The sequence below is a fragment of the Carettochelys insculpta genome, chromosome 18, assembly GCF_033958435.1.
Source record: "Carettochelys insculpta isolate YL-2023 chromosome 18, ASM3395843v1, whole genome shotgun sequence".
NCBI classification, from domain to species: domain Eukaryota; kingdom Metazoa; phylum Chordata; order Testudines; family Carettochelyidae; genus Carettochelys; species Carettochelys insculpta.
The window spans coordinates 28863006-28883516 of NC_134154.1; the positions used below are offsets into that span (position 1 = coordinate 28863006).

The 20511-nt window shown below is 47.9% G+C and overlaps 1 protein-coding gene across 2 annotated transcripts in view; it reads right to left on the bottom strand.

Annotated features, from left to right (window-relative positions):
- Positions 1–20511, bottom strand: part of SSH1 (slingshot protein phosphatase 1) — a 56211-nt gene that overhangs the window by 22161 nt on the left and 13539 nt on the right. The window contains exons 1-3 of one of the 2 annotated variants that reach the window (XM_075012793.1): positions 11251–11317; positions 8141–8244; positions 284–348 (exon numbers count right to left, since the gene is read on the bottom strand). In XM_075012793.1, coding sequence (XP_074868894.1) covers positions 284–348; positions 8141–8225 — 150 coding nt within the window. In that variant the 5' untranslated portion in view covers positions 8226–8244; positions 11251–11317. Of the gene's footprint in view, positions 1–283; positions 349–8140; positions 8245–11250; positions 11318–20511 lie in introns of those variants that run through there. The other variant, XM_075012791.1, reaches the window with a different exon arrangement.

A 20511-nucleotide genomic window follows, 5' to 3' on the forward strand; every position in this document is an offset into this window, starting at 1 on the left:
CCACCCACCAATGGAAAAAAATAGAGGGAACCCTGCTTATTCAGCTCTTCTTTTTATGACTCTTACACTGCAATGTCGCAGTGACCCTACCTGACGTAACTCCGGCCTTCCCCTTCTGATGTGCCGTCCTCTACAGATTTGCGGCTGTCTGCATTGTTCGGACAGGCGGGATTCATATCAAAGATTTTTTACCTTCTTTAAAAGGGAAGCACGGCCCATGATCACAGAGCTATTTCAGACTCCTCTGAGTCAAAAACGGGCAGAAACGGCAGAATCTTCTTACCAATTTGATCCTGTCCTCACAGCGCAGAAGGTTGATCATCACTTGAAGGTGCTGGGGCAAGTCACCTGGAGAGATGACAGGGAAATAATCAACAGATGCTGCCAGGGTTCTTGCTTACTGCACTAAGCTGCATACTTCCCCCCGACGTACAGAGAAACGTGACATTCCTGTAACTAGAGAATATCTGGGAAGCCATTCAAGCCTCAGAGGCTCAGAAAATTCTTCAGATAACAACAGAATTGAACTTCCTGGATTCACAACTAATTGGCCTGTCATCAGACCTGGACACTTCAGCATTTGGCAGGCTTTAGAACGTAAGGAATGCCTCTGCCACTGGTTCAAATTATAACCCGCAAGAGTTGTCTTATGGCTACCACATCCCGCACTGAAGGTAAGAGCTGTAGGCAAGGAAGGGACTGGGAGGGGAGAATGGGAAACTAAAGAGTCCTGAAAGATTAAATCTATAAAAATAAATGCTTTGCAAATGCCACACAAGATGATGGGCTTGAGTCTGACAGCCGGCCTCAGGAGATCTCCCTTGGGATACAGAAGGAGTTTTGCATATGTGCAGGCTGCAGAACTGGACCCAGACGAAGTTACAGCGACATTTTACCTGAACGCAGAAAGTAGCAGTCATGCAATAACACACTTAGAATCTACAGAAGCAGACACGTTCCTGTTAGGTAAAAACGGGTTACGGGATCCTGTCACACATACACCTCAAAATAAATCAAGACTTGTCTACTAACGTGATAACGCAAACGCAGCTTTCTATATAAGACATTGCTCCTCCCATCGGACGCTTGTTGGGCATATGAAATCGCTGACAATCTGAGAAGTCAAAAGCAGGGCCTGGCATTCAAACATGCTCTTTGTTATTCTGGAGTGTTTACTGAGCAGCAGGCACACAGTACCACACTGTGTCTTCCCCACATGCTCCCTCATGCAACGTGCCCTGATGGTGACTTTTTTGAGCTAACCACCTATTCCAAAGCTGTCAAAGGCAGAACACATGAAAATACGGGCTGAGTGGGGCTGAGTCTCTTTAACCCTAGGTATACTCAACTGTCCTAATGTACTTTTCATTTAAATTCTCTATTGTCACTTCTCTCCCGTTTAGCACACTGGAAAGAATAAGAATACACATACGTTCTTAGACAGGTTTATCAGCAACGTCTAAATGAAGCATCTAAAAATTAGATTTTCCTGCCTAAAGTCAAGAAATGAAATCTATGGAGCTAAGCAGCAAGGCCTTTGGGTCATGTACCTCCTAGGCCTCGATCCCACATGGAGCATCGCCCCAAGATCTTTGCAAGCGTGGGGCCTGAATTGTGTTCCCAAGGCTATGTCTACACTACAGCATAAAGTCAAGTTTAAGGTGCTTAGCTTGATTTTACCATGTGACTGTCTTACTGCAAATACCATTAGGTCAGTTTTAAGGGGCGCTAAGGTTTCCTTTCTCGTGTCAACCTTCCAGGGCAACATAATGCCAAGTTTGAATTTAAAGGGTAGAATTAATGCTAGTGTGCAAACAGTGTTACTTTAAATTGATTTTATTGCTTTCCAGAGATGTCCCACAGGTATCCGTTCTGGCTGTGCTCCAGGTGTACAGGCAGTAGATAACAGGCAGCCCAGGAATTTGAATTCATTTTCTTTCTGACCAGTGTGGATTGTGCACCTCAGGAGCCATGCATCGCATCCAGCCATCTTGCCACCATGACTACTCAGGGTTCTGCTAATCTGAGTTCTCAGGGTCACAAAAGAGCTCCGTCATGGAGCCACATTGAGATCCTGGATCTCATTTCTGCATAGGGTGAAGAATCAGTGACGAGCAGACTGCGAGTCAGCAAGCAAAATGCAAACATTTGTGAGAAGATTTTGCAGGGCAAGATCAAGAATGGTTACACCCAGGATGCTCAGCAATGCCGGGTCAAAGTAAAGGATTTCAGGACAGAACTATCACAAAGTGAGAGAAGCCAAGGTGTGATCTGGGTTATCTCCCAAGCTGTGTTGCTACTACCAGCAGCTGGATGCCATTCTTGAGAGGGACCCACACTGCCCAAGGCTAACAGGAACTCTTCGAGAGACTGTCCTCAGGACTCTGGTGGGAGACAAGAGGGGGAGCAGGAGGCCAATGTAAAGGAGGATGCTGATGTTCAACAGGCGCTCAATGAAACTGATACTGCCAGACCAGAGCTCTTCGTTACCCTCCACCCAGTCCCCCCATCTTCACCCGATGCTCTGGGACCCAGCAATGACAGAATGCTCCTCTGGTACGTATTTTTAGAATGTTACAAGCGGGTTGCAGGTGGGCTGGGGTGTGGGCTTGCTTCTGTGAAGCACATTTTTTGAACTGCTGTAAGTGGGTTGTGGCTCAGGCACAGTGGATCTATGCCCCTTAGAACAGCTTGTTAATATCTCTGGGGATGGCATGCTCATCCTTTCTGGAGATCTCCATAAAGGCCTCAGCTGGGTACTCTTTGATTTTTCACACAAGGGTTTTGGGGAGGCCTGATTTATTGCGGCTTCCATGATAGCACACCCTGCCACACCAGGCAACCAGTAAGTAATCTGGCATCATGGCATCACACAGCATTCTGGCAAATTTTCCAGCCCTGTGCTCACACAGCAAGCACATAATTTCTTTTTCACTCTCTGTTATTCTTTGGGAGCTGATGTCTCTTATCAACCTACAAGAAGTTTCATTACAGTGTTTGCACTGTTCCCTGGCCATTTAAATTTGCCAGGACCACCATGCCAGACCATGTGGCTGGTGGGATCTCTGGCTCCTCACGCCATGTGGCTGGCATGCTCTCCTGGCCTTCTCTCCTCCCACCCCACAGCTTTAAAATTGGCTTGCCCTGCTTTAAATGGCTTTTCCCCTGCACAGGATTTATAAGGAGCTGCCAAAAAAGTTTTTTTCTGTACTTTACAATATACAGGGAAGACCCCTCAACAGCCCACCACGCATGTGGCAGGCTCAATCCCTCCCACCAGCCACGTGGCCACCGAGCTGTGCAGATCCCACCCCCCACCATCCCTAAGCTGACCATATCTTACCATGTCTGCAATGAAATGCTCAGGATAACTAATAGCTTCTGCTGATTTATTGTCATCCTTAAGAAACAAAAAGCAGCCTCGGAAAACAAAAGTTGCAATGATTTTCAAACAGAGACCCATTCATTCTATGGGTGAGCACTCTGTGTCACATTCAAAAATTGTATCTGAATTTTCACCTTCAACATCTTCAACAGGCAGCATGAGTGGGGGAGACAATGTCACTGCCATGAGGCAAAAGAAAAGATCCCAGCAGGACCTTATCCTGCAGCAACTTGAAAAGGCCAACAGGGAGTAAGTCAAAGCTGCCACTGACAGACGGTGGACCCAGCAGTGGCAGCAAACCATGCTCCCATGCAGGAGCAAGGACTCGGCAGAGCTGCTGATGGCTGTCAGGGAGCCAACCAAGACCCTGCGTTCCATTCTGGAGCTGCAGAGGGTCACCCACCACAGGACTCATTATATGGCCTCCACACCCTGTTGCCCGGCGTCCCCTCAATATGGCTCAACCCCCACCCCTCATCAGGGTCCCTGAACGTGGGGTGGGGAGGAGGACAAGGACAGTCTCTTGCTCCATGTCCAGGACCTATCCAAACCGCAAAAGGCTCACATTCCACCACATGTGACGGCAAGATTCCCTTCTTTTTCCTATCTACCCTTAACCCTCCCCCAGATAAATAAAAACAACAGTTTTGTGAAAACCACTGTGTGTCATTTACTGATTCACATGGCGTGGGGTGCAGTTGGAAGTGCTTTCATAAAGGTCAAGCACACATCATTGTTGGGGGCGGTATCACAATAGTTAAATGCAGCAGATTCATATGGTTGTCTGCTCATTCTTAAAGCTATTTTTCGAAGCCTCCGATTGTTGTTGCTTCCACATGTGCATCGGCGAATGACCTTGTGTCTGACTGTACATAAGCACTACCCAGGGCATCTGCCTCTGTAACCCATGCTGGAATGAATTATTTCCCCTTTGATTCACAAATATTATGGAGAATATGGCACGCTACACCCACGGGGGGTGGGGATGTTGGTTTGACAAAAGTCCAAACAAGTCAGAAGGCACCAGAATTGGGCTTTTAAAAAGCCAAAGGCACATTCCACCACCATTCTGCACTTGCTTAGCCGGTAGTTGAAGCACTCCTTGCTGCAGTCCAGGGTGCCTGTGTATGGCTTCGTGAACCAAGGGAACAAAGGGTAAGCAGGTTCACCCAGTATCACTATGGGCATCTCCACGTTGCCAGTCTTGATTTTTCTGCATTGGGAAGAAAGTCCCACCCTAGAACTTTCTGTACAGACCAGAATTTCTAAAGAGGTGAGCGTCATCCATCTTTCCCAACCATCCACGTAGATGTCAGTGAAATGACCTGTGTGATCCATCAACAGCTGCAGCACTATGGAGAAGTACCCCTTCCGGTTTTTGTACTTTGAGGTCAGGTGGCCCAGGGCCAGGATGGGGATATGTGTTCCATCTATTGCCCCACTGCAGTTAGGAAACCCCATAGTAGCCAAGTCATCCACTATGTGCTGCACATTTTCCAGAGTCACTGTCTTCCACATCAGACAGTCACAGACTGCACTGGCTACCTGCATCACCACAGCCCCCAACTGTAGATCTGCCCACCCCGAATTGATTTCCCACTGACCGGTAGCTGTTGAGTGCTGCAAACTTGCGCAGAGCAATTGCCACTCTCTTGTGAATTTTCAAAACAGGTCTCCTTTTGGTATCACAGTGCTTCAGGGTGAGGGACAGCAAATCACAAAGTTCCATGAAAGTGGCCTTGCGCATGCGGAAGTTCTGCAACCACTGCTGGTCGTCCCAGACCTCCAAAACAAAGCAGTCCCACCAGCACATGTTGGTTTCACCTCTCCAGTACCGGCACTCCACTGCAAGCAATGCAGCCAGAGCAGACAGCAGTTCTGTATTCCTGTTTTCCACTTCTTCAGTATCGTCATCCGCATCCATCTCATCCTCTCACTGGTGACACTAAGCTGTTCAGGATCCACACTAGCACCACGCAGCAGCACAAGCCAGAGGCAGGCTTTTGGAAAATGACCCAGAAAATGGCATGAAATTCTTTGGGGACATTGCACTCTGGGACACTGACATCAGACACCCACAAGTACTTGGGGCACATTTTTCCCATAAGCCACAGGCACAAAAACCCAGAATGCAACAGGGCTACAGGCACTGTGGGATAGGTACCTACAATTCATTGCTGATATAGTTGAATTGGTCTCTGGTCAATGCTATGCTCCTTTTCGGTTGAATCCTAAGGATACACATACCAAAGGCCTCATGCTGATCTGCAAATGTGGCTCCGCTATTCCATTCAGTTCCGTTTCACCCAGGGTTCATTCGGGGACTGTCTGCACTGCACAAAAGCCTTCCTTCTGCCTCCTCAAACCCTCGTGTGAGTTGGTCCTTGCCCATGGTGCAGACTGGATACACATCAAAGACGGTAAAGAGAGAGTAAAATGCAGCTCTGGTGCCCATACCCCATTTTCACTGGGTGACATAATTTTGCCATTAGCTTTTTTCCATTTTCCATCTACCACATCAAAGTCAATTATTTTTATTTCAAAGGGCATTTGTTAAAACTGGCTCTTTTCAATGCCCTATGACAAAAAAACTAGACTGGAAAAGTCTATAGAAAAGAGCGGGGTTGCTTGTTGTTGTTGCTTTTTATTATATGTCTATTATGCATTCCCTCTAGCATGCTGTTTATATTTCTTGTTAAAAGTCAAGGCTGTAACACAGACACACCAGTACTGATGAGCTATTTTTTCAAGGAAGCAACAACGAAATTAATTGATTTAACTGAAAATTCCTTCTTTAAAGATAATCACTCTGAATTAGGGTACTGGATGGGATAAAATATCTTCCCCGGAGTACAAAAATTCAATCATAGAATCAACAAGATTTTGATCTCATGACTTCCTCCTGCAAGGATTGTGTCCAATGAGAAGCACTATGTGTGCTTGCAAAAGGATTATTCGCCCATTTAAGTTTAGGTCTGTGCTCACAGGCCAGCTAGGAATCAGGACGTATAGCAGAAATAGTCTCGAGTCAGCCTCATCAGCAATGTTCCCAGGATATTTTTCCATCCAGGTGCAGAATAAATTTTGCGATTTGCACTGAGGCGTGTACAGATGTGTACCACCAGCAGAAACACACCCTGCTGATTGTCAGTGCTGTACTAATCAGGTGGGCGGCATCTGACTCTCACCTGGATGGCTGCCCAAGGGCTCAGCTAACATGGGAAACTACCCATCAACACAGCTGGCTTGCAGCAGCTGCCTGATCGCCATGCAACCTGAATGACTGCTGAGGCCAGCAAGCTGACTCCTCAGCTAGCAACAGCAGCAGCTCCCTGGCTTCTTCAAGCCTTGCTTCTGTCCTGCCCCTGCCTTGAGCCCCTCCTTGTCTGACACTATGGGCAGCGGGTGAAGGCCCAGCTGGGGAAGGCGGGTCCCAGCCTTGCCCTGTTCACCCTGTCCCAGCCTTGCCTGGCGCACTGTCTCTACTGCCACCACGATGCCCTTTCCCCTGACGCCAAGCCCAACCCCCACACCAGGTTATTGCTCCCAGCCCCTGACCTCCTCAGTTCCCCATGCCACGGGGTGGCATAGCTCCACCCTTCCCAGCTGGCCACAGTGCCTGGTGGCTAGAGGGTCAGAAAGTCTTGGCCCCTGCCCTAGCCTTCCCCTGGTGGCTAAAGAGGTGTGGTCCTGGCCTCAGCCCTATACCTGTGCCCATCTCCATCCCTCCCTGGGTGGCTGGACATCCCTGGCCCCGGACCTCCCTAGACAGCTGCAGACCCAGCCCTCCTGGGGTAGCTGGACAGCCACAGCCCAGGCTCTGGTCCAGGTCTTAGCCAGGAAGCCACGCCGTGGCTTCTGCCTTCCCAGTGGCTGGGCAGCTACGCCAGCCCCAGCTTTCCCCCAGCACCACTGCAACCCCATCTCTCGCTGGGCAGCCGGGGATTGTGGGCAGTTTTGGCAAAGCAATCCCTTCCCTCGCCTACATCACCCCCCACCCACGTCTGATACCATGCTCACTCCAGTTCTTGCCCTCTGAAGTTAACCTCTCACTCTGGCTCCTCACTACAGACACTGACTCGAGCGCCTGGCTGTGGTATCCAATTCCTGACCTCCAGTTTCGATCCTAGCTCTGGAGACAGACTATGGCTCTGACTTGGGCTACTAGGCCTGCTGCCCGTGCTGGCCACCAAGCTAGAGCACCCTTGCCCTGGTTGGTAGCCCGTATCTTACTGAACCTCAGAAAAAATGGCAAAGCCGTGGAGCAAGAAAAGAGAACAGCCCAGCATAGTGTCTTCGGCTTCTTGCTATATAAAGTGAGAGGAACACAAAGGAGATTAAGTTCAGTGAGTAAAGCAGAAAAATCAAACATTTCTCCCACGAGAAGGCAGAAAGCACGGCTGGCAGTTCAAAGCAGCCTCACACAGCTCAGCAAATCTTCCTCAAAGGCGCTAAACTAGAGGACACTGTAGTGAATATTATCACGTTCATAGAGGAAGGATCATTTTCTACTTTGGTGAGTGACAACGATCAGAGAACTGCAGAAATTTAGACAGGGACACAACACTTATCTGTTCCAATTAACTTCTTCCCTCATAAACTGGATGAAAATCTGGTGTAATTCAGGGGTTTGCACAATGGCCCACTCTAATGCCAAGGGGGAATTCCCCACTTCCATGTTCCCACTTAGTCTGTAACTGTGCACAGCACAACCAAACACAGGAAAGCATTTCAATGAGTGATTTAATCAGTAACCTGCATGTTTGTGAGGATGCTGCAGACTCCGCTGCCCTTGTGGACTGTTTCCCTGTTGTAAGAAAAGCGCTGCTCCTTTCACCATGAAAAAGCTCTCACTTAAGCTGCAAAACAAAAGACACAGGAAATCAACCCAAGGAAAAATCAGCAAAACACTCTCAGGGTCCGGATGCATTGCGATGGAAAGTCCCAAGCTTCAGACATTACAGGGCATTGTTATCACGATGTGCATTTCCAAAGTCTGAGGTTACTGCCCTGCAACTGCACGACTCATAAACTTGGGAGTTACATCTGAAGAGTATGTCATTTTTCAACAGGATTACAATGCTTGGTGACTTTAGGAGTTATTTGCATGAGCGCTTACAGAGCTGGAAGTAAATTTCAGTATAATTACACAACACCATTTGATTACAAAACTCTATCACCTAAAAACAGCAATCATTAAGAATTGTACCACAAAGGTCTCTTACTATGCTAAGTACTAAACCAATCATTATTTCTTAGCAATGCCTACAGCACATACTTCTTAGAAATGGAGAGAATAAGGGAAATTATACAACATTTTTTAAGTTACAAGAGGGCCAAAAATCAGTCCTTTCTAAATGAAAACAGTACAAGTCAAACAAAACTGCTTGGAAACCTCGCCATCCATGCAACAGTAAAAAGAAGTTTTTTGCTCCCAGGGGCACCTGATCTTGCGGACCTTATGCATGTAAAACTCCTGCTGACAGCAGGCCAGGCCCCAATATAAGCAGAGATGCAAGTGTATTTTCCCCACGATTGAGAAGAACGTGGCTCTGAGAGCATAACTAACAAAATCAGTAATTACAGTAAGAGTCAGCTCAAGTCTAATTACACTTTATCAGGGTGTACTGGTGAGCACTTGCCATTTATGTCAGTGTCCATTTCTAAAGATATCATTTCCCACAACACTGTAAAGCAGCATCTACCATGCTATTTTTTGGTGACCGCAGTTCCTGCTTACATTGCATTTCTTCAGAAGATCAAGACATCAAGTAATGATCTTTCCAAGGCAGGGCCTTTCATTTTAGACCCAAATTTGCCTCCAACTCAGACTACAGAATCACAGGTTCTCATCTTTCTTTGTTACTGTCAATTATCTACTCAGCTAAAACACTGCTTTATGAGACGGTGACTGGAGGAAATTATTTACACTACAGAAAACAACCCTGCTGTGGTCAAAACTCCCTGGTCAAAACTCCCTGCCTTGGTTTTTCCCTTGGCCTCATTTTGGGGCTTTGTCCCTAGGGAGGAGGTCACAACCTGCCACTCAGTTCTAAGATTTCCAAGTGGAATTATGGCATCCCGCTTCCCTCCTTTCTGGGACTACCCCTTCTTTCCAGGTGCATGAGGACTGCCCACATTAGTTCAATCAGGTCAGGTTTAAATCTACATGTTTGAGAGTTGGACAGAATTCTGTTACTCAAGGTTTCCAAAGTTACGTTTCTCAGAACTGTGCGCTCACTACAGCCCGGTTAAACTCTGAGAAGTGACTGAAAACAGCATTTCTATTTATACTCTTTCCTGGTGACTCAGTGGCTCAGTTTGCTAGTAAAACAAACATTTTTTTCCCCTAATTGCTAGCATTGCAAATTGTGCCTGCGATCTGAAACTCCAGCTGTGATCTTTCAGGAAGAGATTCTGCAGCTGGAATTTAGTTCAGTCCATTCATCACATATGCACCAGAGAAGAATCCATCTCCATCTCCCATAACTGCCTTGGTTCTGCTGCACAAATGGGAAAGTAAAGCAATGAAAAGGACAGAGTGGTATAGAAGAATAGCATCACTGACATGAACAGCCCTTGCGCCAAATACCTTACGCGAGCGGATCTGCTGAGTAAGGTACCACCTTTTAGGCATACTTCTGACTGTATCTCATTCCCCTCCCGCTGTACATAAGGTGAAAGAACAGGTTAAAATAATCCACAGCTAAATACTTAAACGTTCTGCCTTGAAAAACTTGGGAAATGGTCTCCAAATCAAATTCCTTTACATTTCCCTTTGGAAAATGGGAAACATACACAGGGCAATACATCTACCCCAACTGAATAACGTCTGTGAAACCTCTGTTTGAGACAAAGATATACCAATAAAGACAAGACTCTGCCCCCACATTAGTAACAATAGCTCTGGTGGGTCATCTTCTGCTCACATTTCCTTCTGCGGTAGCAGTGGCGATCAGCACATCTCCTATGATGAAGAAGAGAATTTCCCGTTGTAGGGAAAAGAGAATGTTGCATTATCTAATGTTTGTGAGATCAATGTGAAGTCACAGTAAAAGGGCAACCCGCCTGAGATGCTGTTTGTGGCCATGTATTCATCTATATGAAGGCAGAGAAGTCAAACAACTCACTGAATGCAAGAAATGTTTTTTTTTTAAAAAGTGCACATTTCCTGGACAGTGGCCCCAACCTCACAAAACGCAGCTCTCTGAAAAGCAGACAGTCTCTATTTCCCTACCACTAATTGCTCTCGTGTTCCCACATGGATTTCAAATAGTGATTCAACACATCAGCGTGCCAAAGTCCTCTTTGTGACAGCTCTCATGTCAGGAATTGTGTTAAAATGTGAATGTTACCCAGTGTTGTTCCAAAGATATACTCCAAGAACAAAGGCTTTCCTGCAAAAGAGATTTTTCTGTACTTTCTAACATTTCATGCAAATGTTCCAGAACACAGCTAACAAATGAAAACAAAACCAAAAAGAATACTGTATTCCAACTCATTTGTACATTGGTTCTTTAAAAGGAGCACACTTCTAAATCATGTTATTTTGATAACAGCAACAAAATTCATTTCTGGACCTCAGTCACCATTATCTCTACAAGACAGAGGATTTTTTTAGGTGTTTCAGTAAACTAAGTCTTTAAAAGACACAAGCACAATAAAGTCCTCCACCACAACACAACAAACCCCAACCTGCTGAGCCTGAGCAGCTGTAGAGGCAATGACAGCAGAATAAAAACAAGTGGCACGTACATACTAAATCTGGACTGGATTTCTTTGAGCAGCAGATGCACTGTGCTGGCCCAAGAGACATGCAGAAGTCAGTAAAACTGAAAAGATTCATAACAAACTGTTAAACTCACATCCTTTTGCTTCCAAACCCTTTAAAAAAAGAAAGATTGACCGCATATTCTGTGAGGAGCAGTGAAATCTCTTGTCCCTTGATGCTACCCAGGAACTGGATGACTTTTAGAGAACGCCGTGTCTTCCACTGATATCCTGGCTTGAAAAAGCACTTGTCCTAACATATCCTGATGAAAGAGAGCCATTCAAAGGGGGAAAAAACAGCTGAAGCTTATTTAATCATTTCCCTCCTACAGACTATTTTTTTTTCCTTGTACACTCTGGAAGCAGCACAGCACATATCAGAAAATGCAAAGCAAAACAGCTGGGCTCCAAATAAATACCAAATACATTTGGATATCACTTGATAAAAAGTGTCACATTGACTGATGACTGTAGGTTTTTAATAACGGTATGCTGCATACCAATATAGTGATATAGAGCTATAAGAAAAGCACTAGATCTTAAAGCCTTTCCTTGCTTATGTATAGCTACCCAGATTTGCTTCGTTCTTTTACACAGTAAAGCGTGAGTAACAGACACACTAGTGAAATGAAGTCTTCCGACAATTTAGTATTGCTATGTGTCACGATTGGTCACAGTCAAAGTCGCTGAAGAAAGCGTCTTACAAATCCTTGACTATCTGTCCAAGGATTTTCTACAGGCTTGAACCACAATCACATGCTTCCATCTAGCAAGTACCACTGGGTTCACCAAAGGCAGAAGCTACTTCTTTCTGCTTGAGCAGCTGAGGGGGCCTTCCAAGTTGTGCAGCTGAAAACACATCCCCCACGCTTTCTACCAACACCCTTGACAAATGAGGCTGCAGCTATCTTTCCCCTTCTGGTTCAGGCTGGTCATTGGCTCAGAAAAGCCAAAATACCTCAATGCAATTGTGCAGCAAAATGTAATGGGGTCCTCTGGTTAGCTCCCCCAGCTGCACTCCTAGAAATGCATGTTACCATCCATCCCCTTTTACAGCTGCTGCCAAACAGCTGAATGTCCATCTCGCAAGTTAGGCGTTGTCTACGCTTACCTTTATGCTTGGTCTACTTCAGCAACGTGAACTGCATAGCTGAAGTTGACATACCTATTGCGGTGTCTTCCACGCGGTAAGGTCAATGGGGGCTCCTCTCCCATCAACACCGGGTACTCTTCTCATTTTGCTGGATTACTGACATGATGGTAACATGTCCACAGATTGATTCATTGCATCTTCAATGACATGATATATCAAAGTCCGGTGGACTGATTCCTGACGGGTCAATCCCCGGCGTAGTGAAGACATACTCTTTAGTCTCTTACCGAAATGGCCTTCAGTGAAGCCAGTTAAGGAACAAACTAGCAGCCTTCTTGAAATATTGGAGAAGAAGTCCGTGGCACCTTACAGACTAACATGTTTTGGAGCATAAGGTTTCATGGGTAAAGACCTGACGAAGCGGGTCTTTGCCCACGAAAGCTTATGCTCCAAAATATATTAGTCTATAAGGTGCCACAGGACTTCTTGTTGTTCTTGAAGATACAGACTAACACGGCGACCTCTCTGATTCTTGAAATACTGAAATCCAAACAAAAACGCAGTGTAGGAAGCAAGTCTCAGGAAGACAAACATGTAGCAGTACAGCTTCTGTTTCTTCAGCCAACAGGAGAATGGAAGTGTACTGACTGCTTGCTTTGGCTTGAGATGAGATACATCAGCTAACCCTTCCTTACCAAGAACGGGGTCTCTAAAAGGGATTTTATGTGACACAACAGAGCTGGTGGAAAATTAACATTTTAGCCACTCATTATATGTTCCTGAAAAATCTGTGAAATTGAAATTATAACATTTTAAAATAATAGCAGCTTATTCCTCCACTTTTCCTACTTTTGCAAAGGGTACCAGACATTTAAAATGCTTATTTGCTGTGCATAACACATACAGTCAGCTCAGTTGTACTGAAAATTTGGCTTGCCCCAGCAAAGAAAAAAAAGGAGTGTCCTTTGTAAACTCGCTGATAGCACTGTAGTTCACACTTCCCGCTTAAATACAATACCTTATGAACCAAGCCAGTATGGCATGATCTGCATGGCCATGTAAAAAACCTGGTTAAATTTCCTGGACTGGAAGAAAAAAATAATGCTCAAAGGACTGAATTCAATCGTTTTTCTCCTTCACAAGTAAGAGCCTAATACAGAAAGAGACACTGTGAGACATATTACTGATGCACCGTGGGGACGAACACAGGCACACTGGGTAGGATTCTAAGTACTATATTGTACCACATTACAGAGTGTGATTGCCTGCATAAGGAAGCTCTCTGGATAGAGCTCGTACTAGAGGGCACTCAGAACACTCAGGCCTACATTTGAGGAATGGCCCATCACTTGATGTCCAATTTGATTTTCACAGGTGCTAAACACTCACATTCCCTCTGCCGTCAGCGGGAGATGCCAGTGCTCAGCACGTTAAAAAAAATCCCAGAACCTACAGGTCTCAAATTAGGCATCTGGAAATCCAAGCACCTGAAATCAGGTGCTATTCTGAAAACGTTTGTCTGCGCTTTTCATTACCCCCTTCTGAAAGAGACAATAGATAGAGTTCTTCCCATCTGTTTGGCTGAATCAAGTCCGACCGAGGCTGCCTAAGAGGAAGGCAGGTCACTACAACGAGGGGCCTAACGTGTGAGCAGTGTGCCAAAGCAAGGGAAGCCCTACCCTAGACACAACCTCCTCATCTTACTAAAAGGAACTGGGCCTGAACACACACACTTACAAATGCAAACCTGGCCACATTGATGCCATAGCAGAGGGTTCTCCTTCCAAGAGATGGCTCTTGGGGTACAGAATTGTCCCTCATGTGAAAGGATCAGCAGGGCTTCCCCAGCACCAGCTCACATCAGATAATGCAAGAAAATTCCAGCCCCCTGGTGCACTTCAAGCTACTGGTGAGCAAGAAACTCTGGCAAGCTTTCTGCTGAATGTTTTTGACGCTCCAGCAACAAAAGGAGATTCTGAGCCTGTATTGTTTGGCTGAAAGGCGTAGGCTGCATTCACAGCACAAGAATGCTAAGAAGCATTTCAGACACTGCAGGCCATTCACTGAGCCAGATACAAACTCGCCTTCAGCACAAAGAGGAAACAGAAAAATGAAACCCACCATTTAACCCCCCCAAAGCTTATTCTCCAGTATAAATGGGCCTACAGTGATGTGCTGTGAGTTGGCCTGGTGAACCTCGAGATTGCCACATCACGCTCCACATACCCACCCCAAGCTCAACCGCGGACGCCAGAGCCCCGGCGGGGGGGGGCGGGGGGGGAGAGCAGGAAAACAGAGGTTTACTCCTGTGCTCAAGCACCCCACTTTGGAGCAAAACAGTGCGTACTGCAATCAGTCCGTCTGTCCATGATGGACACAGAAATGGGGGTTACATTTTCAAAAGCACCTAAATCCCATTTTCAAAAATGACTTGGGTACTTAGGAGCCTGATTTCTACTGAGAATTATGGAGTGTGTGCACATCAGTTCAACACCTCTGGCTGGCCTGCGCTGGCTGACTCAGGTTTCCCAGGCTGGAGCGAAGAGGCTAGTTAAGTGCAAGGTAGTTCGGGCTTGGGCAACAGCTCAGGTTCCAGGACCCTGCAAAGTCAGCGTCTCAGGGCTTGAACATCTACAGCGCAATAAAACAGCCCCGGGACTCCAACTCCACGTACCTAACTGCAGTGTAAACATACCGATTGCCAGGTTGTCAGGGTGTCTGACTGCAGTGTGGATACAGCCTATGGCCGGAGTCCGGGGGTCTGACTGCAGTGTGGATACAGCCTATGACCAGGCCACCTACAAATTCTGCCTCGCCTGTTTTCCCTGGAGTTCCCTAGCAACACACCCACCTACTTCCCAGCTGCTGCACCTGCCCCGTCTCTCTCAGTCTCCGGCGTGACCCTGCCAGCTTGGTTCTGGACTCTGTGTTTGGAGGATACCCCCTCCACACTTGCAGCCCCACTGATCTCGAGGTCTCTGGAACTTCTTCCACACCTTCCTCCGCGAGGCAGCCTCCTCTGCCCCAGCAAACAAGCGCCTGCAGGCACAGCACATCCTGACCCGCCCGTTAAGATGCGCACAACACGCTGCAGTTACGCTGCATCCTTCGCCTGAAGATGGCAACGGAATTCACTCGTGTTAATTAGGCCCCATAATGCTGCCACGGGATGAGGTCGCTGCCTTTCAAGAGAAGTCAAGCAAGGCACATGGGCAGCATAGTAAACTGGTCAGGACCCTTCAGTGAGTCAGTTACAGAGCAGAGACACCAGGGCCCTATATGAGAATGCAACACCATGGCTTGCTGAAAGCCCTGCATCTGGCACTGCACTAACGAGCTCATTCAGCTGCTGAGTATTTCCCCTTACTGGCCTTCCAGCATCATCAGCAAGCCAGGGCTCTGTGCTCCGATTCTGCCCCCTTGCTCCAGGAGGAGAGGCAAGCTCTGCAGAGCCAGCAAACTCAGCTCCTAACGGAAAGGGGCCGCACAGGTTGCTTCCCCAGGCAACCAAGGGGCATCCTGGTAGGCCTTCAAGCGAGATCTGCATCTGACTGCTGGGAGGGAGCCGTGGAAAAACCCTTGGGGTTCCAAGAGGCACACAAAAACGAGTTAGCTGAGTGAATACAATTGGCTAGAGACGAGAAAATTCTAAGAATCCCCCTTACATCAGTGGGTGAAAACGCAAACAAAATTATAGATTGTTCTACAAGAAAAGAAAAAAAGGGCCTCATTGTGCCCATCTCATTAATAACACAGCTCAGAAAGGCAAGAGGGCCATCGTAGCATCAGGCACATATGCAACAGACTTGGAACAAATGTTTTTTAATTGCAATTACCATTCCCGAGCTTCCCGCTGAAAAAATGACATCACTGGTGACACCAGCTGTCTCCGAGTCCAGCGTCAGACATTTGAGAAGGGCCCCGGCTTGCATTAGTGCTCATGAAACAATAACAAACAAGCTGGGCTTTTTCTTTTCTAAACACTAATCCTTCAGAAGGCATTTTACCCTCGGGGCACAAACACCAAAGCCTCCATGTGGCCGGCTGGCCGCAAAGCACCAGCGTGCTCGTATGGGCGTGGAAAGGCGACTCTATGTCCTGCACCCACTGCTTCAGCCACAAGAGCTTCCCTTCCTAGCCACCTAACGCCGTGGTGTCCCACAGGCTGGGTGTTTGCCACACGTGGCGAACTGGACAGCGCAGAGTGGTGAGCGCCTCGTTCGAGCACCACGTGTGGGGCGCCCTCCGCCCCTCTGTGCACATGCCCTAGCACTCGGCAGGACAAGTGTGTGGTGGCAGCAGTGGAGGTGGCTCCTCCTTTGGCTCACTCGGGGCCATGGGGCGGTTCGGGGCTGGGCGGCTCCCCCGAGTCACCGGCAGTTGGCGTGGGGGTAGGGGGATGCCTGGCTCAGAGGGTGTCGCCTGGCTGGGGGGAGGTGCGCCTGGCGATGGTTAAATTCCTTTTGGATGCCACTGAGCTGACGATTCAGAGGAGAGGGCTTTGGCTCTGCTTTGTGCCGCTGTCCCTTCCCCGCAGCAAGCCTGCCATGCTGCCAGTTACACGCTGGGCAGCAACCCCCCCGGGGCTGTCCCTTGCAGAGTCATCTGACGAGAGCTTGGGTGGAACGTGGCAGCACCGCTTCTGGAAGGGGACAAGCCGCGAGTTAAACAAAACAAAGCAGAGACTCGGCGTGGCACCGTTTTGTAGCCTGGTGCTGACTTTGCCCCACGATGCACTGGTGGTCTGCATCACACGGTGCTGGCTTTCCTCCTCACTTCCAGCTAACACGCTGCATCAACAAACCCTTCTATGGTGCCCGAGGGCTTTGCCACATGAGCAATCGCTACCGATGCCACAGCGTCGTGTGAGGGGACGCAGACCGCAGCGCCAGCAATGGCAGGGAAGGCGCACGTGAGAAAAGCTCCATTACGCGGCTCCCCAGCACAGAAGGGTTGGGAACGCTGGGCCTTGCCGACAGGGCTGAGTTCGCCTGTCAGGAATGCTGCTCCTCGGGCAGGGGAGAACTCTGCTCCTCTCTCAGCCAAGCTGTCAGTACACAGACCACTCTGCTTCCACCCCACCCCTGGCTGAAGTCACTATTCTGTGAGTCACCCAGCTCACCTGCCCTGTGCCCAGGGGCTCCCACCATCTCACCCCATAGCCACGGGGAAAGGGGAGGGTGAGGCTGGGCGGCTGAGCACAGGAAGGTGAATAACAGTGTCTAGGATTAAGAAACAAACCCACACATGGAATGAAGAGTGGTCGGCCACTATGCAGACAGACAAAAGTACAGAATGTGCCTGAAAAGCCTAACACACCAGCGGTGCATCTGCCCAGCAAATGCCGAGCCACTGGGTTTCAGAACACTTCCAAAAAAGGCAGCAGAGGCCACCATGTATTTGACACATCAGTGATGCGTACAAAATAAACCCCAGCAAAATCAGGCAAAGTAACTGAGCAAGAGCCAAAAAGCCTCTAGCCGAGCTCAGCCCAGGCCAGCACACTTCCTAGTGGCATGCCAGAGCAGCACAGAAGCTCTGAGACTGCTCTGCCTGCAGGCTTTCCCAGGATCAGGGAGAGCATGGCCACCACACCCGGGAATAAGGAAAGCCCAAGAAAATAATAGCCTAGGGCAAAGCCAGGCCATGCTGGAGCTGGGGGGAGGTGGGGAGTGTTCTTGTTCATTTCTCACAGGTAAGCACCCCTGCCTTAGCTGATCTGACCCGCACAAGCCAGCAGTCCTGTAGCACTTCACGGACTAACAAAATAATGTATTAGGTGATGAGCTGTGGTGGGACAGACCCACTTCTTCAGGTCTGTTCGTCTTTGAAGTGCCACACGACCGCCGGTTTGCTGTGTTAGAATACAGACTAACAGGGCTCCCTCGCTGTTACTGATCTCAACCACCTTTCGAGAGGAAAGAAGCAAAGCGGAGGTGCTGGGATTTTAGCTGCCCTGTCAATGTGTGAGGGACAGCAAACGGCAGCTGTAAGAGGGTGTTCCTCTGCCAGCTGTATGTGGGTGCTCACAGTCGTACAAAGCAACACAGCTGGAGCTTCTCACACTGCCCCTCAGCTCTCTTAATAGGACACAGCCCTGCTTGAGGTGTCACCTGCTTTCCTACCACCACCGAGTTCATCACTTTCTACTGTTAAAACAGCCTAACTTTACCCATCCCCGCTCTAATTTAATTCACCACTCCCTCCCTCCCTGCCTGTTTACCACAGTGCCTGTCAGCATACACACTCAAACTGCAACCCCTCACCATGGCCTCAAGCACCCCACAGAACATTACATGAAGCATTTTCACAACCAAGCTCTACAGGGGGGAATCAGATACAGGCCGGGCATTCTCTACCAGGTCTCTCTGCCGCTGGCACCAGCTACCTGATACGGACTGCCCCAATCTGCTCACCTCCTGGTCTTGCTGCACACACTACCTGAGTGAAAGCGCCGGGATCGGCAGCAGGGATCAGGGCACGCTTTCTGCTCCAAATTATAGGTCGTTTGCTTTCCTTTACTTCTGCTCAGTGGGAGCATGGCACCAAATTTCTGCATGGATTGTGATTCCACAGGACTGTCGGTGAGGAAGGGGGAGTGGAGCAAAGAGTTGTATTAACCTGTGGATGCAGTTTGCTCCTATTTAGCATTTCGTTCGGATAGGAAGCAAGGCCTGACTGGTCTGTTACCCTTTCTGATCTCACGCACTAACACGGCAATGTCGCTTTGCTGTTCCAGTGGCAACGGAGGGATGAGCATGCTTAAAGAAAAAGAATGAATGAAGCCCCTTTCCTTTCAATTAAAACCCACCAGCACTTCTTGTCCGCTCCTTTTTAAAACGCTAGATTAATGTGCTGCCCCAGCCTAGAAAAAGGAGCCACCGTGAAGTCGGATGTGATCCTCTCTGCGGCAGCTGAAGCCACTGATCATCTTCCCTACGCATATCACAACTCAGGTCTGAATGCCAGGTCTGTGGACAGGCTACGGAACGGCAGCACAGACTCTGCTTATGTCTATAACCACATAGCTGCTGCGAGCAGACGCTTTCCAAGCTGTTGTTTAAGCCGGGGCTTTTTCCTGCTCCGCATTTTTCACATGTTCCTGCCCCAGACAATGCGGAATGTGAAGCCCTAGTTATAACTTCGCCGGTTTCCAAGGCCACACCCACAGGGCAGACAGTTACAAATGGCGAGGGGCCTGAGAACTCACTTCCCCATTGTGAGGCACATGCTGCGGCAGGCTGCTGCAGCCTCCTGAGGATGTGATTCAGCATCCTGTTTTGAACATTCAGTACCCTCTGCAACTTCTGCCTCGGAGTCGCCCACCGACTCACCTTAAGGCAATAAATATTGCAGCAAGTTATCTAGACAAGCACATAGCAAGGCTATTGTCTTCCCAAATAAACCCTCAAGAGGGTGGCCGCGACCTACCCACGCACCTTCACCTTCCCCAGACCAAAGGTGCAGCATCAGTCAGGTCCATTGTTAAAACACAATTCCTCTAGTCTCCCCTCCTTGCGTCTGCACAGTTCCTTACAGACTTACCAGCAGCACCTTTTTTGTGCTGGTACTTGCCGGTACTGAGTACCGGTGCCTCAGGAGCACTGGCTGCAGGATTGGCTGGAGGATGGGGGCAGGGAGCCACTAGCTAAGTACTGGCTCCTCTTTTTCCTATTTAAAAATAAGGTACCGCTTATCAGGCAGTTTGGACAAAATCATTGCTATAAAAAGGTGTAAGGGGGGAATTAGAAAAATATTTAAAAAGAAAATTTTCTATGCACGAAAGTCAGCTTGTATATAAATACTCCTGTACTGTGCTGCTAATGTAAACACAGCACAAGCCTAGCAGAGGGGAACAACACAGCGGAAAATAAGCTGCCTTTCACTATCCCAGTGAAACAGAGACAGAGAGATAGCTGTGTTAGTCTGTATTCTATCAAACAGAACGGCAGTCATGTAGCACTTTAAAGACTAACAAAATCATTTATTAGGTGATTTACCAACCTTGATAACAAATTTTGGACCTCTGCGCTTTATGTATTGAGTCCGCTCTGGTAAGGCTGTGATCTGAAGAAGTGGGTCTGTGCCACGAAAGCTCACCACCTAATAATTTATTTTGTTAGTCTTTGAAGTGCTACATGACTGCTGGTTTGTTTTTATCCAAGTTAACTGTAAAAAATATACAAGTAGCAGAGTGGAGTACAGTAAATTGGGTTTTTCAAAGTTCTTCCAGTTTGGAAGCCAGTGAGTGGGTTTTTAATAT